Here is a 25,682-nt window from a genome sequence, read left to right as displayed (position 1 = left end):
CAGCCCAGGAGGGAAGCAGCCCCCGCTGCGGACGGCTGCCGCTGCCCACAGCCCACCCAGCCACCCGCTGCACGGGCGCAGGGAGCTTCTCCGGGGGTGAGCCTTTATCCCCTTCCCTATGCCAACGGGGGGAGAAAAGGCTAAGACGGCCTAAACCTCTGGGCCGGCAGGCTGGATGCTCCACAGGGGATGCACAAGCCTGGGGCTGACCATAAGGAAGCGTGCCAAGGCAGGGCGAAGGTGTTTCCTGCTTCCCCACCTGCCCGCAGCATCCATAACTGTTCCTTTTTCAGCAGAGAGGCTATTTGGTTTATAGGGAAAAAAAAAGGATATTTTGTGGCAACTGATTACCTGGATAAGTCTGTTGCAGCTCCAGATCTCCCCCAGGAGAGTGTTGCCCATAGCTGCTAGCAGATTCCAAGTGACAACCTCAGTTGTATTCCCTAACATGCTCCTTAGGTAATCCCAGCTCCACCTGAGAGCCCCCTTCCCTCCGTGCCTCCCAGCTCTCCCCGTCAGCGCTCCTCCTGCATGCATCTCCTGGGGCAAGCAGTTCTAGCCCTGCCTGAGCATCATGTTTCCTTCCACCGGCTTGGAGTGCTTCCAAGCACTGCCTTGTCTTGCCCAAAAACTGACTCGTTTTATGAGGAGTCTTAACTGAAGCTAAATGTCTCTTAACAGCCTCCGGAGAGGAACCGTCTCGGCAGTCTCTCTCCCTGCATGTGCAATGAGAGTGAGGGCTGGATCGGGGAATGTAGGCAAAGCAAAAACACTAACGTGATCTGCCTCTCGGGAGGAACAGGCTTGTGAACTCTGCACAGAGCAGCACAGCTCTGACCGACGCTTCCAGAGCGGAGATGCTCTACAGCCTCCGTGTATCAGCACGCTATCTCAGTGCTGCCTTCTGCAGCATGGCTGGAGGCCTCCGTGCAAACCTCTGTGTAAACAGAGGCCAAAGAATAGCTGCTTGAGTGAAATCTGCTCCACGCCGTCTTTCTGACACCTGCAACTCTGCTTCTAGAGCTTCGGTTTAGCCGTCGTCCCCATAGCTGACCACAGTTCAGGAGAGATCTTACCCAGGGCGATCCCAAGGAGCAGGACTGAGGCTCACCTGCACCTCAGTGAGGACAAAGCTAGTGTTACCTCTGATTACCTCTAAATGTCATCACAAGCCAAGTAAACCAAAAAATGTGGCTACTTAAAAGAGGTGGGGTCACAACTGCACCCCCAGTGCAGCAGTCTCCCCAGGCCAAACGTCCAGCTCCTTCTTTGGACCCCGCCATCCTTATCCTGCCCAGGGCAGCCCCAGCTCACCCCAGCTTTCTGGAAGCCTTCAAGCCGTGACTCACCACTCCTGATATGTCTTTCCAAACCCCCAAAGGCTCTTGGCTCCAGCCACTGATTTCTGTTGGCTTTGAGAAGAGCAGATAGAGCTGGGTGTCTGATGCTAGAAAAAAATCCCGAACCCTAGAAGCAATAGCAGAGGCCTAATTTGTTGTGGGATTAATTCTTCCACCTCAGTGCAAACCTTAATGAGCCAAAGTAAATATTTCATTGCTCCTGTCACACTGTGTTTATTTACCACGAGCTGCCTGCCTGTGGTAGGATTGATAGGAGCAGGGCTCCTGTGCCCAATGCTTATCCAACGCGCTAACGTCCTGAGAGACTTTGATCCCGACCATCACACATGGAAGCACCCTGAGCTCTCTGGAGGGAGGAGAGGCAAAGGCTGGGGAGCTGCAGTATGGGAGCCAGGGGAGGACCAAGGGCAGGAGACACCTCCAGCAGGCAGGCAGACATCAGCAAGGCACCCTAGAAAGCAGCAATCTTCTAATCAGAGGGATGAGATGAACTACCTCCTGGTAGGAGTATGGGGCAGTGGAAAGCTTAAGTGAGAATCAAGGAAATAAAGCAAATTTCCAAACCTCCTGATTAGATGGGAAGCCTTGAAAATGCGATCTAAACGCTATGAAAAGAAGAACCCGGTATGAATGACAACAGTTTCCAATTTGTTGCCAGCAAGACTTAATCAGCAGTTTGTGCAGAGCCATCCAAGAAAAAAAGCACCAAAAATAGAGGGCTTTTCTCCACCTCCTTCTCTGCACATAATTTATTTTATGATGTCCTTGCGAAAGAGGAGTGACAAGCACCGATGGCAGCAGTGTCAGATAAGTATGATACTTTCTATGAACTGCAGCCAGCTCACCAAACCAGCGTGTGATTAATGACAGGAAAACCATGGCCTCGGTTCACTTCTCTGTCGATCATCTCTGCGGGTATGCACAGCATTTCCTTCTAATCCCTTGTGGAGGAGATCTGCTGAGCTCAAATTATGCTCAGAAATCCATGCTCCGCGTAATACGCTGGGGCGCTTGCTTTTACCAACAGCAGTATTGCAAAGGCAAAAAGTAAACAGGAGTTTATCCTCGTAGCAAAGCTCGCAGCCTGCAAAAAGGGCGGGCGTTCTCCTTCTGTCTGACTCAGGCTTTCCAGACTGAAATCTTTCAGTTGCATATTAAAAGTGGCAAATATTGCCAGAATTAGCTTTTAATTTCTGTGCTTTAGGAGAGATAAAAATTTTACTTTAGAAAAAGCACCAGTTTTTGCGTCAGCTATCTGTCTTGAAGTTGAAATGAAAGGGGGGTAAAATTCCTTTAATTCAACTGGAAACCATGCTACTCTTGTAATAATCATGGTTATGGTTAAACTTGCAAATGGGTATCTCCCCGGTGCAAAGAGACCATTCGTTTCTGCTTTTTTATCTCAATAAACTAGGGTTCCTTCTTGCCTGCCATTGTATTCCAACCAGCACAGCTCCCGGCCGAGGAAAAGCACTCGCTGGTTTGCCAAGACAACATTCTTTTACATGACCAGCTCTTTCCCCTGTAGTTATTAATGTGTCACATATTGTAGGCTCAGATTGTCTAATATTATGGGAAAATCTACTAGAAGGAGAGAAAAATAAAGGAAACTTCCAGGGAAATTGATTAAAGGGAAATAAGATATTTGACCCAATTCAGTGGAACAAAATACAGTCAGTAATAGAAACTATTTAAATTCCTCAGATGGACACACAGTTCTTTAGTAATAAGTTTTGTTTGTTTTGTTTTTTAACCACCTTGGAATATCTATTATAAGAACAAGATTTTAGACTCTTTCTCTCCTGCCAAGTGCAATCGTTTGCATTTTAAGGGATTCATGAGCACAGCTTGGTATCAGCAAACATGGATTACACAAAACAAGAACTGTGAGACATTTTGGGGTGGTTTAACCAGGATCCATTCAAATTAAAACTGTGACGCAGCGTGAATGGTACTCTGAACACTTACACTCGCATCTTGCAGACACTTGCATGAAGCAATTTTTGGTTGCCAACAGCATGGAGTAAAAAAAGCACGGCAGGTGCTACTCTGAACTCCCTTCAGTACTGCTCCTTCTCTGCTCCATGGATGCTCCAGCCGAGGAGTAGGAACACAAATCCAGAGATCACCCACCAAGAAATGACTTTCAGCTCGTAGTGAAAGGTAAATCAAAGCAAACGAATAGCACTAATGCTACAGAAATTGCCTGAACGGTTTGAAAATAACGATCAGGTCTGCAAATACCAAAGCACTCTACGAGCTTGTTGTTATTAGGGCTGTGTTCGAAGGGACAAGTTAACCCAGAAACCTCTCATGCCTGCGATTTCACCACCTTCTGTGACAGCAGCTCTGTGACAGCCCTGCCTGGCCCAGCAAGAGCTCAGCTACGTGAGCTGGCTTATGCCTATGCCTAAAGCACAGCCCTGCCCACGCAGGGATGGCCATTTGGGCACGCACACCGACTTAGGGCACCACGGCAGAGGAGTGCAGGCAGGGAGCCGGGCCAGGCAGCACACTGCTGCCACATGGACCCATTGGCTGCAGATCCCAGGGACATCGCATGTAGCACCTATGGGGCATTGCTGCCATTTCACAGACTCCACATGGAGCAACACCCAGGAGAAGGGATTTTTCTCACCTTTCCAGCACCACATCTACAAGACAGTGGCTTTTTATCCCTAAGTAAGCGATGGCCTGTTGCTACAATTATCAGAGGACTTCCAAATGCCTTTGCCTACTCGGTGGCTTCAGAAGGAATCAACAGGCAACAGGAGAAAAAAAGCTGCAAGCTGCTGAATGTGCAGGCTTGTCTGGATACTAGGTCCATTTTGAGGCATAACTGATCATTTAACAACATATCACCTTCTTGGTCCTCCCACACAGCTGCCTAGGGAGGAACTTGCTCCGGATGATGCTTTGAACCTGTGAAATCCCCTCCTAAAACCTGTCAAGTGCTGAATGTGACACAGATGAGGTGGAATCAAATTGCCCCATGAAAAGCAGATACTTCACAGTTCTTGCTTCATTGCAGCTAATGATCTGCTGACACCGGTGGGAGTTTTTAGCCGGGATCAGCTTCTGCTGAGGAGAGCACTCAGATATTCTGTTGGTAGCAACCGCGCTCTCAAGGGAACCCCACTGGTAGGGAAATGGCCAGTTATCTTAAAGCTGCTACTTACTAAGGCTTTCCCGACGGAATATTATTAACAGCTACCAGACAGGAGAGATCTTACAGGAGAGTCCTTGCGGATAAGGGTTCCCACGTGGCCATGTCAAAGAAAAATGAAAAACAAACAAAAGGGAAAAAAAGAGAATCCCAGCACCACAGGAAGGTGGGAGGTGGGACAGAAGGAGAAAATGTCACGGAGCCCCTTCTTGGCCGGGCACCTGAGCTTACCTGAGCCCTCGAGCTCTGCAACATGTGCAGATTGTCTGGGAGAAACCGAGATTATCATCTCTAGTGTGATTTAGTCTGCATTACTAATGCTGGCTGAACTAACTAATGTTTTTAACCATCTTCCCAGAACTGGGCTGAGTTCAGGAAGTGCTACTGAAATGCAAAAACATTGCTAAATATGCAACACACGTTCTAAATGGAAGAGGCTTATTACTCCAGATCACTTCATATTCTGCTTCCATGAGCTTAGAAAAGCACAGTCCTTAAAATATTTCTCTAAATTGCCAGTATATCCAATATTCCAAAAATAAAACTTTTTTTTTCTTGGGGAACAAATCCTTTTTTTTCCTTGTAGGAGCTTTGCTGTCTGCTCTGCAGCCAACATTTTCATATTTTAATCACAAAAAACATAAAAATAAGCCACTTATACTGGTATCTCCACTCTCTTTTTTTTTTATGCCCTTAAGACTCATCGAAGCAAACATCTCTCAAAATAAATGCCTAGACATCTCAAACAAGCCTTGCAAAATTAGCAGTCATTGCCCAGGCAAATAAGGTGGGCACATACAATTTGGGAAAACGTGATCTTATGCTGTAAACCGTGACCAGATTTCTGCTTGAACACTCTTTGGTCATGGGCACAAATACAACGTGCAATTGTGGAAGGGTCTTAGGCCCTTCCAAACAAAAGGTTAGGCCCTGCCTAACTCCTTCTGAAAGAGGTGTCTGCTGTTGCTGTAGGAGAATTTGCCCAAGCAGGGTGTCATCTGCGGGGCTCGCGGCATGACCCAGGACCATCCACCCTCTGCTGTGGGCTCCTGCTGTTTTTCTCTACAGTGGATGTACGAGTTACACCTGGAGTTTCCCCACCCAAGCAGCTCCCCACTGCAGGCAGGAATGGGCTCTTTCCAGTCAGAAAAGAAACTGAGGGAGAAGCCAGGTGATGCTTTGCCGCAATTCCCTTCCTATCTCCAGAAGCTGCAGTTCGCTGAACGTTTATTTCCTTTAGCAAATGGGCCTTTGTTTCATCAGGGACACGTTTGGGGTGGAGGCCACTATTGTTTCAGCCATCTGGTCCCATAAAGGATCGTAACCATTTCCTGTGGAGAAAGGTGGTGGCTACTCCCACTATTCTCCCTTTCCCATCACCGTGCCGGGAGACTTCACTCAGCTGCTAAAATGCTCTGATAGGTGGTATCTTCTCATAAGCACTGCCAAGAGATCATACCTATCCATCATCCTCTCCTTAGCCTTGACTTGTTTATTCATTTCTACTGTTTTGGTTTTTTTTTTCAAAGCTGCCATCGATAATTCACTAGTTATACAATTTATCTTGATTTCCCATCCAAAACTGGCTCCTCTCTTATTCTAAGCAGTTGTTAAGTAAGTAAAGCCTGCGTCTCAATAAATAAAATGCACACATGAGAAACTCTTCAATGGCTTTCTTCACATGACTGATGGCAAGACAGCTTCTGCTGAAGGGGTGAGTCATTCAGCAAAGGGAGAGGAAAACTGCTCATTATGTATTTGTGAAATCCCCAAACCGCTGAAAAGGCACCATTTACCAACAAAAAGCATCACAGGATGCACATGAACCAGCAAAGTGGGTGGAGCCCTTCCAGAAATGACTGCAACACAGGGGGCACCTCATCAGAGGCCTCTCTTTCTCAGGATCCAGTACGTTAAAGTGAGTGGGAGGTGCAGGTATCTCAGCTCACATGCTCATAGGATTTGCCCCTCAGAAAAATCAGAACTGCATGTTTTCTTCTGTCCCTCAGGGGAATACCAGAACAACCCGGGGTTTCCCTGCTTCAGCTGCAGCCTCCTGAGCTGCACACCCCTTAGCATCGACATCGAGAACCAGGATATGCCTGAGCCTCAAAATCAAACCTGTTTCTCCGTTTCTGTTGTGTTCCTGCCACAGCGCAGATCTGAGGACTGCAGTCACTCCTTTGGCAGGCAGGACCGGCCACAGGGCTAGGATCTGGCCCAGGTTTGAATTCAAAACCTCCAACCACGTGCCAGCTTGTGGATAACAAGTTCTGGTTGTGCCTCCGCTCAAAGTAAAACCACTCGCAGGATGGCAGGCAGTTTGCACGCACACACACAAGCAGGGAGCATGTATGTACGCCCCTACACACACACCCACGCTGGCTCCCTGCTCCCAGAAAAGACCTCCTAACCACGAGGATCCAGCAGCAGCACACTAGTAAATGAACTCTGCAAAAGCCCCAAAGTCCCTGGCCGTCCTCACAAGCTCTAGGCACCGTGAAGAGCCACCTGCCATCAAAACTTGTTTCAGGAAAGGGAGTGCATACGGGTAAGACCTGCGGATCACTCGAACGGTGGCACAGACCCAGCCAGCGCAGGAGGGGCAGAGCACCTTGCCTTTCCCTATCCAAGCACGTTGGGTTTTGTCCCCTCAGAGCTAGCCTGCAGCAGAGGGACAACACAATCATTGTTGCAAGAGACGGAGAAGGAGCAAATCTCAGGGGATACTTACAGCATTCGATGGGGTTTGACGCTGCTTGCAGAGAAATGATCCTGCCGTTGGACTCGGGGATGTGCACGCGGAAGACGAGCCGGACGCGGGTGTTCTTCCTGCCAATGTCTGTCTCTCCCTTGCGCAGCTCGATGTCTGCGTTCCTCAGCTTCAAAATCCCTGCACAGTCGATGCTGCCAAACACACACGCCCTTTAGCTTAACATTTCTGCTCTCAAACAGCTTGGAAATAGGTAACAGTCAAGAGGATTAAGACATTTTGCTTTAATCTCTGGGTTAAGAGCAGCTCCAAATACTGGTTCTGCATAGGATCTAGATATTGCCATTTCAGCAGGGAAGAAATCCCAGACACGCAGCAAGTGAGGGATGCTGCTGGAGCCCTCCCAAAGAGTCTGGGCTCAGCGTGTCCCGGGGTGGCCTTTACTCTGGCAAGTAAAGCAGAAGCCACCCTCCAAATATTATAGTGCCGAGTCCTATTTCCCTCCTGTGCTAAGCACACGAGTGCCCATGGCAGCGCCCGCCTCGGCACAGCGGGGCAGGGGGAGTGAACCAGAACAAGAAGCGGACACCGGGGCAGGCAAAAAGCTGAGCCTGTGCCGCAGCCCTCTGTAAGCTAGACAGCATTAAAGCCTCCACCGCCAGCTCCCGAAGAGCTGAGTGCCCAGAGACTGCACAGCAGCTATTGCCTGCACGTGGGCAAATTAGTTCAGCTCCGCGGGGAGTCACAGCAGTTGAACCAGCTAATTGCATGCACCACCCAGGCACATTTTCCTCACAGTTTGTAACGCAAGCATTGAATTCAACTCTAAAGTAGGAACCAAACTGCTCTCCCCTCCTTTCGGACATGGTAGGTGCGCTCCAGCCCTCACCCTGGTCACCACGTCATCCTCCAAAGCCCCAGGACGTTGTTCCCAGCCAAGGCAATAGCCTGGGAAAAAGGTTCTCTGCTCCCATTCACCGTGTCCCTGCACGAAGGGAGGATGTAGGGAGCAGGATGGGGCTGAGCAGCAATGAAAGGATTAGGATTGCTTAAACCAGCATTGCAACTTAATATTGGTGTAAGTGCACGTTAACTTCTTAAGAGCCCGATATAAACTAGCAAACATGCCTGTCTACAGCAGAGCCATGGCAAGAGAATGTGCTAATTAATATTTACAGAATCTGAGATCTTCTGCTCAGCAATAGGCATCGGAGAGTGCAGTGAGCACTTATTAAACGGGCACTGCCAACCCATTTTGATATCATTTTTAAAGACACACCATTTTTCTTCTGTAGATATGAATTAAAATCACTTTTTGGGAGGCGTAAACCCCAAGCTGTTTCCTACACCCACACTGTTCCTTGCCATTGCATGTGTGCAGGGGTTTATTACTCCAGGGCTACTTGTTAGGAACAGATAGTCGTGTTCCGTTCACTTGGCTGCTTAAGTTTGAGATGTGGACTTTTATTTATTTCCTCGGGTGCAGAGGGAAGGAGAGGCTTGAAGGAAAGGGAGGAATGAGGTATATTTTTTAAAAAAAAAGATATATAAAGAAAGAATGTGGATTTTGCGATGAAGTAGGGGGGCTTAAAAACATAGCTGCTCTGCCAATTTTGTCAGTATCCTCTGAAGGATGGAGACGCAGCTCTTCCCTCTGCAGAGCAATCACTCTCACGCTGCCTGGCACGTGTTCAAGCCTGAAGTTTCAGACTAGTGCCCACTTCATCCCTCTGCCTCCATAAAACTGGAAGGAGTAATACAGAAAAGATGTGCCTGTACTTGCTTTTCTGTTAAGCTATTACAACAAAAGAGTGCAATTTCACGGCCAGAGCACTTGGCTGAGTTCAGAAGAGGTGTTTTCTATTCCATTAGATGATGTAAAATGAATTGTACACCTTTCCTCCACTGTCTACTGCTCCTTGCTTCTCATTGCATCCCTGCAGCACAAGGACTTGAGATTCGAGTCTTGTTTTCCTTAGTGCCCTACAAAACTGTTCTGGCACTGAAGATGACAGATGACTACAATATAGTCACTGCAGCAATTGGGATAAAGAGCACCAATGCCTGCACGGTCAGCTGATGAATGGTAACTCTGTAAGCAGCTTTAACCCAGGTGCTTGTAACTGCTGCTTGTGCTTTTGTAAAAAGGGTCTTACGCTCATACATCATCCCAGTGCTCCTGAAAGGGGAGTCCCTCCAGAACAGGCATCATTATTTAAGTGACTCCTTTCCAAAGAGAAGAACTTCACATGCCAATTTAATCCTCCTCAACTTTGCTAATAAAAAGAAATATGCTTACGTTGCTTTCATGTTGTTTTTGGGTTCCAATGGGATCTCTAGAACTTTGGTGTTGCCAATGATTTTTTCATAGCTGGTGGTGGTAACGGTTTTTCCCGTAATGCGATGGACTTGATAGAAAGCGTGAGGTTTAAGTATCCGTTCGTCTGCTGTCCCAATGAAGATCTGAAGACCCAAGGGTTTGTTCTCCATGTAACCGTGAAGCTGGCAAGACATTAAAAATCTATTATCACACACAGGGCTTGCAGTGCCTTCATGTCAGGAAACCAAATAGATCTACAGACATATATATAGATATGGAGATACACAGAGACATAAAGATATGAATAAATACAGACTCTTTCCTTCTCTCAGAGACAGACATCCTCTTAAGAGTATTTGCTGAAGTCCATGATATATAGGGAAGGAAGCTAATGGAAAACATGTAATTAATGGTTTTAATACTAAATATATCAAGAAGAAAAAAAGGATATATCAAGAAGAAAAAATTCCAGACAAGGTCTCCATTACCAGAAGTTTTTTGGCTGTCTCCAAAACAGCTTGATAAATCCTCTCAAAAGATATATTTTTGAGTACACTTGTTTAATTTGCAGAAACTGATTCCTAAAGGAGGTTCAAAAGATTTTGCTTGGTGGGGTGGATAAAGCTGCAAAGCTGCGTTGACTCCCTGCACCTGCAGCCCTGGGCAGTGACTCCTGCTTCCCATCAGCAGGAAACACAGCCAGGACAGAAGAAAGTCTCTCACTTGCGTTCCTGCAGATACATGTGGTACTCCCTTACGTACCTTCTCCAGACCTTATCAAAGCTAATGGAAGATGCCCATTGACACAGGGGGCTTTGAATCAGGGCCTATGTGACGTCCAACTTGCAAACCCCAGTTTCTGTCCAGCCCAACGTTCAGTAAAATGACTTTGCCTCAGCTCAGCTTATGATTCCTACTTCAACTGCAGTTAAAAAATAAGGGGTTTTTTTTCCCCCTCAACAGGAAGTATCTAGCAAATGGATCTGCAATTTTGCGAACTGACATGTTAAACTATGTATAAACATTTCAGAAATTAATAGTCCCGGCCACAGCCCTTTCTCTGGCCTTGGCACATGCAGTCTGCCCAGTTCATACCCATTCCAAACCCAGCTGGAAGGATTGTCCTTCCAGCCCCTCACTTTGCTGCAGTCACCCTGAGCTTCACAACTCTCCAGCTTCCTCTGCGTCACTCACACCAGACATAAGCTGCCAGCCTGCATCTTCAAAGGTCTTCTCTTCTCTTTGCCTTCTCACCTCTCATTTTCTACTCAGTTATCAACGTCTGTTCCCAAATTTCCCAAATCCAGCCCAAAACACCAGTATCAGCTTCCTAAACACTCACAATGTTGAGTTTTCTGTCCATCAGCCTCTTCCCCCAGGGAGGATGTTCCCTTTTAAGATCTACATCTCCACCCAACAAATCTCCCTCTCTGCAGAATTCATAAACAGTCTTAAAAGGAAATACGTTCTTGTTCTCCTGAAATCACTTCTGCAGACCAGAGTTTATTCACTGTTCTTTGAAACTCGTCCTTCCCCCAGTCGTTAGTTCACCTTCAGCCATTCCTCTTGCACTGCACTGAAATACTATCCGTACAGGTAGAGATGGCATTTTTGGTCGGTGACTGCACAGCACCTGGCACAAGGAGATCTTAGTTGACCTTAGAGACTGGGGCCTCTAGGGTTCAAGGACATAAACAGACTCTCCTGTACTAAGTAACATTTTTATAAGAAGCATTTGCTGCAAGAGAAGCAAAAAAGGCAGAATTCCTCCACAGGCCAGGAGACAAGGAAATTTCTCCTTCTTTATTAACATTCAAAATTACAAATCAAACCATTCTAAATTTCTCACATAACCAAAAATGAAAAACAGACATTTATCTACCGCATAGCCAGTGATCTAGCTGGAAGGGAACTTTATGGTCTGAGACATGCTAAATTTGTTTTCAATTATTCTGTCCACATACAAAACCTTGATGAAGCCATACAAAGCAAATAGTGCTGGAAGATCAGAGAAAAGGAAGATTAAGCTAATGGTATTCATGGCCAAACCTTTTTTTTTTTTTCTTTTTTCTTTTCACCAGTCGGCGGGAGGTATCTTTGCACAGAAGGATTAATTCCCCCCTGGAAGGGGACCACATGCAGCATCAATGCAATCCTGGCAACCTTCCTTCAGTATGGCAAATGTAAAGCGACACTCACTCTTCTGAGCTATCATTACTCATCTAGCACATATTTGCAAGGCATACAAAGACAGGGTCTATGCCCCAGAGACCTTACAACCCAAGGGCCCGAATTTGCAGCCTCCACTTGCATGAATAGCTCCATTGAAGTCAACGGGCCTTAAGTACGGGTTGTGCAAGAAAGAATTACAGAATCCAGCCCAGCCGCAGCTCAGACACCTACGATAACTCACTCACACAAGCGCTTCGGGAGATCGTGAGGAGGGAAAATCGGCTTTGTGCAAACATGCCAGTTGGCTCCGGGAGCGAGGTGGAGGAGGAACGGAGCTGGACTCAAGCGCAAGGGTTGGTACGGGAGAAGCAGTATTGCCAAGAATGTGGTAAATACAATGGCAGCCATGGGGAGATTTAGAAATGTATAGAGTGTGTAGAAGATTAAAGGCGACAGAGGTCAAAATGATAGATCTACTGGGAACAGGCATGAATGGAGGAATCACCCCCTGTTTATCCATGGAGGCCCATTAAGCCCAGCTCCTCTGGGAGCCGTACTGAAACTCATCCTCAGTATCATACTTTCAAAATCCAAGATTTCCTGGCCTTCAATGAAAAGCCATTGTATGACCAAAAGCCATCTTGTCTTTACAAAAGGAGAGGGAGAAGAGTGAGTAGTTTTTAAGTACTGAGCATGTTTATTGTCGTGCCTGACAGAGTAATTCTTTGTGGATCCAGCAAAGATGACGAGAGGATCCTTTGCACTGGGGCGGTTATGGCAGTGACAGCAAAGCAGCTTTCGCTCTGCCCTCTGTCTGGGCAGAACAAAATCCCAGAGTTACAGGTGGGAGACTGTAACGGAGGAAAACAGTTAATAAATCACAAAAGATAATTTGCCCCCAGTGAGCACAGTCAGTAGCAGCTGTAACAGAACTGGCTATGTACAGTTTTTAATACTGGCCACCTTTAAAAGTAATTTTAAGTGGTGTTTCTGCTCATGTATAGAATGAGTTCCCAGGGTAAAACTATTCATGGTCTTCTAATAACATGTATGTCTGTGGGTGTGCGTCTGTATAAACGTACACAGACTTAAAGAGGAGACAAACTGATTGCCTGTTCATATGGCAACGTTTGTATCATATGCTGGACGAGCGGGTATAAAACACATAATAAAAGCCTGCCTGGTCCTCCAGTGGGACCACAATTTACATTAATTGTTTGATCAATGGAAGAAAGTAACAGAATTATTTGGTAATTTATGGCATTGTGGCAATGCTATGGGATGACATCACTGTAAAATCAAAATAGCCCTACAAAATACAAATACAAAAATATCTATAAGAGAGACAAGCATCCAGGTTTAAAAGGGTATGTCCTTGAGTTAATTGTTTACATTTTAAAAGACACTATAGAAGAAGATCACTTACCGTGAGCATTTCCATCTACCTTTCACTTGCTAAGAACACATCAGGATGGCTTAGGAGCAAAAAATGAAGATGGGGACGGCCCACAGAACCGCTCCAGCCACTTTAAAATCAGAGTTTTGCACCCAGCTCTACCACCAATTTACTGCGTATCTTCAGTCATGCCATATAACCTCTCTGTTCATCTGTAACAGGGGGACAGTGATGCTAACCCTACTTTGCAGGGACAGAAATGAGTTAATATTTTGTGCTGCATTTTTACACAGGAAAAATCATTGTGAGCTAGAATGAAAGAACGCATCAAGGATTCGCTTCAGATGTATCTCTCCTCGAAACTGAACTATGAGAGACCGGTACTCTCAATAAGCACTCACCTCCAGCAATGCTTTAGTATTTAACCATAACGCTGATCTTTTCTTTGGCGGAGCAAAAGTGACCCTTAAAGAACCCTACAGAGAAGTGAAGACTTCAAACATTTTCTTAAATAATAAGGTTGAAATTAATTTTTTCCTCCCTTAGCAACAACCAAGCCGCTCAAAAGTCTCAGTTTTTCACTCCTACCCTTCTGCTCCCATGCAGGAAGGGAGACAGCAGCTCACCCGGCAGCTGCCTGAGGGGGGGACACAAAGCCCCACAACCGGCGTTTCGGCAGAGACGAGAACAGAGGACGAGCCCCGCGCCAAGGTGTTCCCTCACTCTTCTTTCCCTGAAGAAAACTAAATCATGTGGATTTCAGTTTCAAGAGAGTGAGAATCCAAAAAGATTTATGAATACAGAACTCTGGGAGGAAATATTTTTGTGTATTATAAGGTGACCTATTCACAATAAAACTCCCCCAAACTGTATACAGATCGAGCTGGAAAAAAACCAAATCCTTTGAGTCACATTTGCCACAAGGGGAAAGAGAAGCCAGACATGATGTGTACCTTTCCATACTCTATTTTGGGATTTTAAGATCCTATTTCTTTCAGTTGAAAGATTTTTCTTAAACTCTGCTTTTGCATAACTCTTATAATATTAACATAGCCAGACATGGGCTGGTCTGTGACCTGAGGAAATGCAAAGCACTTTGGCAGATAAACAAATAACATCATTCAGAAAACAAGGAGACTTTTCTTGTTTGGTTTGCTGCTATGATTGGGTTTCTAAACAAAATGGAAATGTGTGGCATGATTAAAATCATCAGCTCACCTCTGCATAAATAAAATTCATTCGTTCTGCACTCCATCTGTGGATCGATACCAGTCAAATTTGGGACAGGGGAATACTTAAGTGCCATTTCCAGGAAGGCACGTGTATAATTCCGCATGCAAAAAATGAGCAATGTGCCTTTAGCTGCTGTGTATCGGCAGCCCAGTTACCCGCCTGAACACAATTCCTGCGACGGTACCGGCAACCACAGCCACCCAGAACACACGTTAGGCATATGAAACAACATTTCTTCTTTTTTCCTGCACTATTTCAAAACTCAGGTCTTCCTACAGACTGAGCCCCCAGCTCCAAATCCACAAGCGCTTAAAGGAGGAGCTTGAAATTCAAATCTGAATCAGTCCCTACCCCAGCGCTCAGACACACCAAACCCTGCATCTGCACAGCTGACATCGTCTCTGGCTGCAGGGATTGAACAACACAGCTTCCCCTTTGCTGTGCTGCATGAACAGCAAATCTCTTTGCACAAGCGAAGCCTCCAACACTGCTTAGTTACGCTGTCTGGTAACAGAGGGATAAACTGACAGCGGAGTCAGAAGGAAAAGCGAATTCCTTAAGGATTCCATAGGTGGTCACCTATAGAAACAATATATGCATATACAGAGGGAATTTAGCAAAACCTTTGGAATGTAGATCTTTGAATCTTGCACACGTTTACTGGAGTTTAAATATTATTATATTTTATACAGACTTATATTATTAGCTAGAGGAAGGAGGATTCCCAGGAGATAAGTATGATAACTTCTTTATTCTTACACGGGGAAGCCAGGGCAGAGAGTTGCAGTGATTCGCTGGGTCCCGCAGGGGACGAGCAGCCAAAAAGACCCCAAGGTCCCTGTCCCCCTGCGCTCTGCCTTGCTGCAGGGGTGGCCGACCTCCCTCTGCAAGTGGCACAAGCGTGCAGTAACCGCTCACCAGCCGCAGCTCCTCCGTTTCCACTAGTATTGCAGGCTCCTGCCTTTGCCTTTTTAACTGATGGGTTTCAGGGACAAATTTTCTTGGGGATTTCTATTTTGCGTGTTGCACATCTGAAAGTCTGCAGGCAAACAGTGCTGGGCTTTGCCAGACAAAAGCAGGAGCATCTGCAAATCCTAGGGGCACCTTTGAAGAGCCCCAGCAAGAATGTTGCCCCGTGTGATACTGATGCCGATTGCTTTAGAGAGTAGAAGGGAATAATTTGTTTCCCATTCATCCCAACAGAGCTTTGCTTGATAGGAATTTAGGTCTTTCTCCCTTGGGAGGTATAAAGCTGCATCTTTAAAGCTGATTGCACACATCTTCCTGTCTAGACAACACAAGCTACTGCCAGAAGGAAAGTATAAAATTGAGGAATGAATTTGCTAGCCTTGGTGATGTTATTTGCTTGAAAGTAATCAGCTCTCTTGCTTGTTTCAGCTCACTGTAACATGAGGCTTAGTCCATTAACTGCTTCATATTACTCGCTATCTCCCCGTGGAAGTCACTCCGGCTTCCCCCGCGCGGGGTGTGCATGTGTGTGGCCAGCTTTGAGCACAGCGCCGGGGTGAGGCAGATGGACCGTCCCCGGCCGGTAGTGAAAAGTGGGAAAACAGAGCTCGACTGGCAACATTTAATTAGAAGCAAATACAAAGCCGCGTGAGAAATCACTTCCTCCTACTGCTTCCCTTTTCCTGCTGTACACAAGAAGATAAGAAAGCACCGAAAGGCTGGCCAGGAGCAGCGCGCCATCGCGGCACTGGCTACTCTAGGACGGAGCCCCGGCTCACCCAACGCCCACCCTTCCTCTAGCAACAGCAAAAGCCTGCCGAGTTAAAGCTTTTGACACCACGGACTATTCCCCTGATCACTCTTCATCGGCCCTGAGGCTGCTTTCCACACCAGCAAGCGTTTTCGGAGGCTCTGCAGCGGACAAGAGGAAGATGTGCTTGTCGGAATAGCCCCAGCGTTTCTGTCACATCTATTCATCTCCCTTCCTGGTGGAAGCAACTTTACATCTTGGATTTGATCATTAATCCTCCTCATTAATACCCTTTGACTGCAACAATTTCAAGGATTTTTGGGAGGGTCTTCACTCAACAATACTCCTACCAAGATGGAAATTTTCACTGTATTGTCTCGGGGAGAGCAGCATATCAATAGCTGCCAGTAATTAAGACAAAGACCTCATCCAGACACCATATCATGTAGCGGCTTGCCTGCCTGCTTCACTTAGAGCCGACATTGAGCAACAAAGTCAAATCTTGTCACGTGTTTTTGTTCAATTTAATGTAATGTAGTTGTGACATAGCGAAAGAACGCAAACCAGAAGGAAATCTCTGCCTTGGTTCTTCTTGCTCCTTACCAAAGCAGTCTAAAAAGGCCTCCAAAGATAATCCTTTAAACATCTGATTCTGCTAAATGATGAGTTTTTATTATACTCAATTTTAAGTGTTTCTTATTTTGGTGACAATTTTGTCAAAATTCCAAGTACTGAATCTCATTTGCTCTGCTGCTCCTTACAGTAAATGACAACCAGACTGCCAGTGTCTAACTGGGATTTCTGCTTCCACATGGGGTTAAAATACAGGTCTGGGACAGAGACGGCAGCTCTTGGGAGAAAGCAGTTGGGGGGTTTTGTTCCTGGCTGTCCTGACGCTGACCTTACATTGCAATGTAAGGAAGTTGTTCCCGCTCTGTGCCTCAGTTTCCCTACCCCTACAAAGAGATGATCCTGTTTTCAAGATGCTTTGACAATCTCAGCTGAAAGTTTAAAAGAGGCGGCACTATCTGACTACCGCACATGAACAGATATGGGGATTTGGATATCATGGTTTCATAGCTGGGTGAAAATATTAATTTTTTCCTACTAAGAAAACCAGCTGTGTAATAAAAGAGCTTCCATGCACATTCATGATAAAAGATTTAAACTTCCCCCAGCACAACAAAACTCTCTCTGCCACAAGTAAATCAGAGGGTGCAAATCTGCTGATTTGGACAGAGAGGCACTGGGGGAGTTTCTCAGCACGTGGCTCTGACACCCGTTAGTGAAGTCGTTCCCTTGCCAGCTGTCGGAGGCACTGTGGGAACCGGCCCCAGCCCAGCTGGAGCAGAGTGGAGGGTGGCAAGCAAAGATGCTTCCTCATCACCTAACCTTGCAGCTTCCTCTGCCAGGGCCGGTTTGTCCTTCCCGGCGAGGCAGCGATGCTTCAGGTGCAGCCGTGGGAGCATCACGCTGTGCGACCAAGATGTGGCACAAAGCTCAGGAGCAACCGTGCTGAGGAGGGGGAAGATGGGACAGCGGTAGCAGCAACAGCATCTTGGAGTTGCTCAGTTCAACCCGAGATGATTGATTTGATTGCACTGAACCAAATCCCCAGAGCTGAGCCCTCTGCCAGGGCTTAGTGCCGGGCCTCCTGCGAGGGGCTCCAGGAACCATGGCCTTTGCTCAGGCACTGGCTATTTGACTGAATATCAGCCAAATTTTGGAAAGGAACTTGGCCAAAAAGCATTTTTGGGAAAAAGAAAACAAAGGAAGAAAAAAAAAAGAAGAAATAAAAACGAGCCCCAGGGGCCTCCCTCCTCCCCAATTTCTTTCTCATGCTGAAACCCACAATACGAGGCATGCTCAGAGAGAGAATAACTCAGGTCTGCTGGAAGCATCAGGGTTTCAACAGTTGTTTCAGAATGAAATAAAGACCCTAGAAAATTTTCACCGAGCATCAGCAGGCAGGAGTCCAGCCCCTTCCCCCCCAGAAGAGCCATTAGCCCGGCAAGCACGACGCTCCCCCCGGACACGGGAGACCCAGGTGTGAGCCCTCGCTTGGCGCGAGGCTCTTCCCATTCAATAGACATTGGTCTTGAGAGAGGAAGGGAGGAACTGGGGGCTCAGCTGGGTGGTGAATCCTGTGAACAGAGTGCTCAGATATGAGTTTACAGGACACCATCCACCCTCCACAAACTTCTGCGGACACTCAAGCGCGCCCTGCACAGGATGAGTTACGTAGGCGTTACTGCTGCGCTGGAAGCGTCCACACTCATGGCAAACAGCCATAAATTTGAACTGTGGTTTACTGCGCACTGACTCCCCCATGTACAGTCCTGCAGTTAGATCACACATGAAAGAGTAGCCTAAATCTTGCATCTGCCTAATCCAGGCATATTCCTAATCCAAGGAATAGCCCGGGCTGCCTGCATCTCACAGGCATCACACTCTAAGCAGTTGGTATACCCTCCTTCCTCTCACCTCTCCCAAATTTACTTTCCATCAAAAGCAATATATTTTGAATTGGGCTCAAAAGTTTCAACGAGAACTTTTCATTCATCTCTAACTCAAAGCAGGTTGGCCTAAGGGAAAATCCTGCTGCTCCCTCGAGGTACCTCGTTCACTGATCATCTGCCCTGTGCCTCTGCACCCCAGCTGCATCTCAACCCCACCATGGAGCGATCCTGCCTGTCCTTCTCTTCGGGACGAGCTGCACTCGCTCAGCCATAACATCTGGGTGGCGGCACCCCTTTCATGCAGGGGGATGGAAACCCAGTTTAAAGACTTTAAGCAACAGAGGATACAACTTATCTCTGGCTAAATTCTCCCAGCAGCTAATTACCCTCACTTACCCAGCAGTTCTCTTCTTGTGTTAATCAGAGAAAGCACACCAATCAGCTCTTCCTCTAATCTTGGTTTATTAGATGTCATATTTGATATTCTCTGTTTGTCTTGCATCTAAACAAAAGCAAATTTCAGGCTCATCCATGTTTTCCTACGCTACTTTTGATTTATCTAGCCATTTCATTTCCTCAGTGGCTCCTCTAAGCTTTCAGATAGATAGATCTCAAGGTACAGCCGCACTACCAGTAGGCTAGCAGTGTGGTGTGAGGGGTACTGACTGACCCACCCTTACATTTGATGGGACGTTAGTTTTGAAGAGAATTTCCCAGATGTACCTAAAATCTGCATTTTCAGAATTGCACATCTATTGTTGCAACAGCATGTGCAACGACAGTAAATATATGCGCGACCCAATGGCTCAAAGCTCAGGAGGCACCTACAGGCATCACAGTTGTGCCAACAAGCCCAGAAGTCCTGCAGGCAGATCGGGCATGAAACGTGCAGTCAGTTTGTCATATGCTGTTCTGGAGCTGGGGGCAGAAATCCCTGCAAGAGCCAAAAGCCACCGAGAGGCCGCGCAAGGCTCCCGCTCGCTAGAAAAGGGAAGTGTAGGCCGCAAGAATGGTACAAAGATGTGTCACAGCACGAGCCCAGAACAGCCTGCCCATGGAAGTGCAAACATGCACGGCTTCGTCCCGGATCTCCGACTTCCCCTTCCCCGAACAGGGGGAGTTGAAAAGATGGGCAGAAAAGGACAAATTCAACTCCTCCAACGTGCCCTCAAGAGTAAGTCTTGCTGGGCAGGCCCGTTTGGGTTTCAGCATGAGCACATCTCCAACCCAGCCCTACTTGTGAGAGTGTGCATCACCGTATCGAGCCGTGATACAGTTTTGAGTTGCCATCAAAGGTTCTGGTTTCGCTAATACAAATAGGAATTAGTTGCATGTTGGAAGTCACATACAGTTAAAAGTCAGGGCCCCATGGGAAGCCTCGGCTAGAAAACAATGTCTCCTTTGACTTAGAAACCACAAGAAAACACATACGGCAAAATTCAAATATAAAAGGAAAGTGGAACATACGTTTGTTATTGTAAAGCAGCTCCTGTGTGCTCCATTAAAAACTACCATCCCAGCTTCTTTTTAAGTAAAAAAAAGGCAGTGAAAGTCACCCAAATTTTAAAAGATAAAACCCAGGGGAAAGCAGCCCATGCAGGCACACAGCACAAGCTGTGATGGGTCAGGGGTACCCTGTGGACCTCCCTGGTGATTTTAGGATAGCATCAGCAGGCAGGGACTGAAGTCTCAGCCCTCTTGAGATATCTCCCCCTCCTGCTGCAGGGGGAGATGGGGAAGTTGTTGTCCCTGACACTCTGACTTGAAGGAACTATTCCCTCCTCCATCCCGGCACCGTTACTCATTTTAACCCACCACCTTTGACTAAAAAAAGACCCCAGACCTCAGCAGCAGGCGAGGCAGGTCGCAGGGATGTTCCCTGCAGGGGACCACAGCTCTGGCGGGGCACAGAAAGCTGCCGCCCATCAGTGCGCAGTGGCTGGGGAGCCTGTGTCAGCCGAGGGCTGCGCCGCACCAGCGAGGAGGTCCGAGTGACGGGCTCCCAGTGCCTGGGAAGTGCCCAAACACCGGAGCTGGTACCCAAAGACAGGCGGCAGCAGCTCCGCCATCCACCCGGTCCCCAAGAGCGCTTGCCCCAGACGCAGGCTCATCTGGCTTGGTGCCTGTCTGCCCCAGCATCCAGAACCTCCGGCTGCAGGACGGGGCAAACTTTCTGGCTGCAGAGTGAGTTTTTCCCCACCCCGAGTCGGGGACCACCGATGCAGGGTGTGCGCCGGGCAAGGCACTGCCTTGGAAAACTGGGGCCCGAGTCACCAACGTCCTCAGCTGCCTTCGAACACCACAGCCTGGGGTTGTGCTGCATGGATTCGACTATCTGACACAAGCAGTGGCAACAAGCGGGTTTGTTGATGAAGCACTGAGTTAATAACGCAGTTAGGAAGCAAGAGAAAAGGTGAGACATGCAAATGAGTTACTGATTACTTATAAGCTGGTTTTCATTCAGAAGTATTTGAGCCTTTTGTAAAGATAAGTTAGAGAAGCAACACATCAGGGAAAGGATTTGCTAAGACAGCAATAAAAAAAGCCCAAAATACCAGAGCAAGGCACGCTCCTTTGAGAAAATGACTACAAATTACTGTGCTGAAGAGCCTCGTAAAGAAACACGTTCCCCAAGGATTGTTTACAGCAAAGTAAGTCAAAAAAACCTAGGTCCTTGGGGGGAAAAATAGAAATAATAAGGAAAAAAAAAAAAAAAAGGAAAAAGGTTTATATTTACTCTTTGACCCCAAGACTTATCTGAGTTCTCATAAACAGATTTTTAACAAAATAATATACCTCAGCCTCTCTACAGCCCATGGCAGATGCACATCTGAAATTGATGCCCTGTGTCACTGCTCTGAATTATAGGAGATGAATGCAGCAGTACATCACCCGTTTATCTAGCACCGATTACCTCCAAGGACCCCAGAGGACTTCAGAATGTGGGAAGACGATGATGTGAAATGGATTTGTCTCATTTATACTCATGGGCTGCAACACATGTAAACGCAACCACTTCTAATGAAACAAGTACAGACCAGGTATCCAGAATATGCGGCCAATCATTTACATAAATCAACTGCTCATCTTCCCTAAAAGCTTTTCCTTTCCCTTCCACTTCACTTGAAGGAAGGACAGACAAGGGTTCTGCTTAGAACTCCCTGAAATATCACACAATCGTGTGAAACATCATTTCCATCTTGAAAAAAAATCTGGCTTCATGCAAAGCAGTAGGACAACACCAGAACCACTAAGTTTAATGAATATCTTCAAAATAATATTTTTATGGCTTTTAAGGGACCACAGACTCTTCTTGACCATGGGGTGAAGCTCATTCAGACCCAACTTTTGCTACTAAAAAGGCCTTTCCTTCTCATCACTGCCTTAAACAGTTCAAAGACAGGAGACCTTCTGCTGAAGAACTGCAGAGAAGTTCTTATCACCACATTTTCCTGTGGGCAGCATAAGAAAGACACCAAAGACACCTATGCCAGCACCCAGTGTTACTCATGTGCTACCACATGCCCTGTTTCTCTTTGACAACAGGACAGCAAGCAAAGCCAGCAACCCAAAAAATTTAATTTCCTCTAAGAGATGGGAGTTCCTAGAAGGATTATTGAAAATAATGCCGGGAGAATCTCAAGGAATCATCTAGTTCATCTCTCCTTCCCCAAAGCAGAATTCAAACATATCCACATCCTTCCTAGCAGATGTTTGCCTAAAAACATGCAAAGAAGGAGATTTTTACCCCTCTGGGCAGGGTGTGCTGCCACAGGGTGATCTTGGACAAAGCTAGGTTTGTGTTTGGATTGTCACCTCTATCCCAGTCACATCCATAAGCTCTTTGCACAGGAGCATTCCTAATGGATAGCCTCTTCCAAAGCCTCGACTGGAGCAGTCAGGTACAAATAAGCAGCCATCCCTCAACATCAGTGAAAAAGACTTGGAAAGGAGCAAAACAATCCTGCCTACCCCTCCTCTGCAGTCTCAGCAACCGGATGGGCCTGCGAGACGGTGGGTGCATGCAAACTTCAGCTTTGTCCTTGCTACGCAGGATTTCCTCGCTGTTCTCAGTGACTTAACATGTAGGGGATACTCACACTGGCATTCAACTTACATCCCTAAAATAGAAGCCCGAGTTTCTCTATAGTTAGTAGCAAGCTCTAGTTTCCTCCCAAGAGTGACTCAGAACACCTAAACTGGGAGCCTACACTTCTCCATGTGACTCTAGACGGTCTCTAAAGTCAGATGGTGTGAACATTACGAGAGATGCGTGGCTTCTCTCCTCCTCCCCCAGGCAAACAAAGTAAATGCCCACTTCAGTGTGGCCCATCTAGCCAGAGGTTTTGATTAACCAGACTCTCCTCCTGCCATACTTGGAGTGCACAACCAGTGCAGAGTCTTGTGCACAAACTCTCGGGGCTAGACACGTGAAGAGGAGGAAGCAGCATCAGAGATAAACCACAAGATAAGGCCTGGAGGATATGAGATCTGCTGGTCTGTAGCTTCGGAGCACCCAAAAGAAGAAACTTGCATGCAAAACGCAGTTTTCAAAAAATAAATATTGCGGGCCAACATCATGCTGCAAAAAGTAGCCAACAGCTCTTCCTCCAGAAGGTCTGGCTGATAATTAATCCCGTGTAGGGTTAATTTAATGGGAAATTAGAAAATTCAGAAAAAAAATATTAAAACCCCATTATATTTTAGAAAACGTAATCAAAACAGTGGAATAGCAGTCTGTTGAAAGTGACTGTAAAATGCATGGGACACGAATGGGACATTCATCCTCAGCATAAATCCCACTGCTTTGGTGGGCCGCTCCCGCTCGGGACAAGGTTGGCTTCTCAGTATTTAAGTCCAAGTGTTTGAAAGACAGCACTGGCTTCAAAAAAAAGTTGCTACGGAGAGGTCCTAATGCTCCAGAAAATTCCCAAGGGTGGTGTGTCCCAGTCTGCCATCTGAAAAGTGCCGCGGATCCCCAGCGCCAGGCCTGCAGCCTGCAGGAGAACACCAGCGCTGTCACCCCCGGGAGCCATTCCTGCTCCGGGGCCGAATGCGATAGCACTTGTTGAAAACTCATTTAATTTAATTTCCCTACAACCATCTGCCTTTAACTCATGCCTTTCCTCAACACAGCATCCACCTTTTAAAAATCTCCCGTTTCCTTTTCTCTGTTTCCGTACTGCTTGCATCTGACAAGAACACGAAAGTTAAAATTCACTGAGGGGGGAAAAAAGAATAAAAAACCCAACCTTGAAGCCAAATAACTTATGACATGAAAGCTTTGGATTTTACTAGCCTTTCCAAGTTTCAGATGTCATAAACCATACAGGTGCAACTATCTCAATGCTCTGTATGCCCATATGAACCTTGTTAGGTTAAAGTGAACACAAATCCAACAAATACTTCCAGGTTTATACTAAACCTTCATAAACCGTCCACATTTTCCCCATATGCAGGCACAGCTGCGCAAAGGCACATCTGCTTGGGAAACTAACGTGGATCGTTGAATTTATAGTTTAAGATCCTTAAGCTTGATGGCAAATTATGATAAAACTAGGAATATCAGTTCCTGTCTCCAACTGAAAATATAAATCCCTCTTTGATTGATATTGATTACAGGAAGGAAACAAAGCACTTATATTTCCCCATGTCATGAGAAACTCCTTCATTGCAATAAACACCCGGTTGATAGGGATATCTTGGGAAGGTAAATGATACTATATTTGTAAGCAAACAAAGAAATGGGCGAGTGCTGATTGACCATACAGTTCATACATCCACGTAGCTTCAAATGCACCACAGCGGGCTATGAGTTTGTCAGATTCATAAACTAAAAAGATTGCATATATTATTAAGGTATGTCAAATGTGATTGCTATTTATTATTGCCCTTCCCCCCTTACTCAAATATCCAGTCCATACAAGTAAGTCCAGCTCAACTGAAGTAAACAAATTCATTGATTCAGTAATTTATGGCTTGATTTTAAAAGGGGCTGAGCCTGCAGGGCAATACCCAACATATGTTCGAAGTTAAGCGCAAGCCAACCCAGTAAAATTAGTGGTATCGATCACATGCTTAAAATGAAGCATAAACTTCAACTTTTTCTTGGTTTTGTGCTTGCCATAGCAAATCCTGAGTGCAAGAGGAACACCTGTAGGGTGCACCCCAACTTTGGCTAGTGGAAGGCGTAGCTGTGGCTGATGGGTGCCACTGCCGTACCTCATTGCCAGCAACATCCCCCTGGCACCTCGCCACCCCGACCAAACGCCCGGTTCAAACGAGGAGGAAAGGAGGGAGAAGACTGACGTGGCCCCACGTGGCCCCAGTGCAGCTACTCAGCCGTTATTTCACGCTACCCTTTGAAAAGTGAAGGAAAAGCCCCTCACCCTCCATGACAGAGTAACGGTTCAGCTCATCCGCCCCACTGGTCAGCAAAGGGCCACGGCTTGCTCCCTCCATCACTGCCAGCTTGGATTCTCTTCACTGGCTTCGGCGGGGGGACGTCCCTGCTCACGAGCATAGCTAGGAGCAGAACTGGGCTCTTTAGGGCGATATAAATGATGTCTCAAAGGAGATACAAAATTATGTTTCTGTAGTGACATCGGCCCAAATCACCTGCCTAAACCCATTCACCCTTTATAGCATTACAAAGCGAATAAACGTGTCCTCTCTGTATTTACAGCTTTATAGAAGCCAAAATTTTTCTTGCAATCCTCCCCACTGCTAGGTAATTATCTTGCCCTGATGTCTCCTTATCACACAGCTACTACAGCTAGTACAGGTTTCCCCGGGGTGGTGTTCACCCAGGACGAAGAGAAGGCAGCGTTACCCCAGACGACAAGCAGAACCGCAGGCAAGGTGGGACACGGCGTCAGCAAGTTACGCATAAACCAGGCACTAGATTGAAATGGATGTACTCAGTGCTTGAACTGCTGAATTACTGAATTCACATGGGTGAAATTCTCTGACCTAAACTTACATGGGTTTAAAATGAGAAGTTTCACTGCATAACCAGAGGACGGGGGAAAAAAAAAAAGAAAGAAAGGAAAAAAAAAAAAAGAGTAAAATTGCTAAGGAGAAAGCAAATGCATGAAAGACATTGCTAGCAAAAGGCAGCTGTTGACTCTGGGGAAACTCCA

The 25,682-nt window shown here is 46.6% G+C and overlaps 1 protein-coding gene across 6 annotated transcripts in view; it reads right to left on the bottom strand.

Annotated features, from left to right (window-relative positions):
* The window catches only part of NFATC2 (nuclear factor of activated T cells 2), a 101,972-nt gene that overhangs the window by 55,414 nt on the left and 20,876 nt on the right, over positions 1 to 25,682 (bottom strand). For all 6 annotated transcript variants that reach the window (XM_054218214.1, XM_054218215.1, XM_054218217.1 and 3 more), the window contains exons 4-5: positions 9,540 to 9,742; positions 7,262 to 7,434 (exon numbers count right to left, since the gene is read on the bottom strand). In XM_054218214.1, the coding sequence (XP_054074189.1) occupies positions 7,262 to 7,434; positions 9,540 to 9,742 (376 nt within the window). The remainder of the gene's footprint in view (positions 1 to 7,261; positions 7,435 to 9,539; positions 9,743 to 25,682) is intronic.

The sequence above is a fragment of the Rissa tridactyla genome, chromosome 12 (genome assembly GCF_028500815.1).
Source record: "Rissa tridactyla isolate bRisTri1 chromosome 12, bRisTri1.patW.cur.20221130, whole genome shotgun sequence".
In the NCBI taxonomy this organism is placed as follows: Eukaryota; Metazoa; Chordata; class Aves; order Charadriiformes; family Laridae; genus Rissa; species Rissa tridactyla.
The sequence above is the reverse complement of the archived record's forward strand: the minus strand, read 5'-3'. Positions and strand labels throughout refer to the sequence as shown.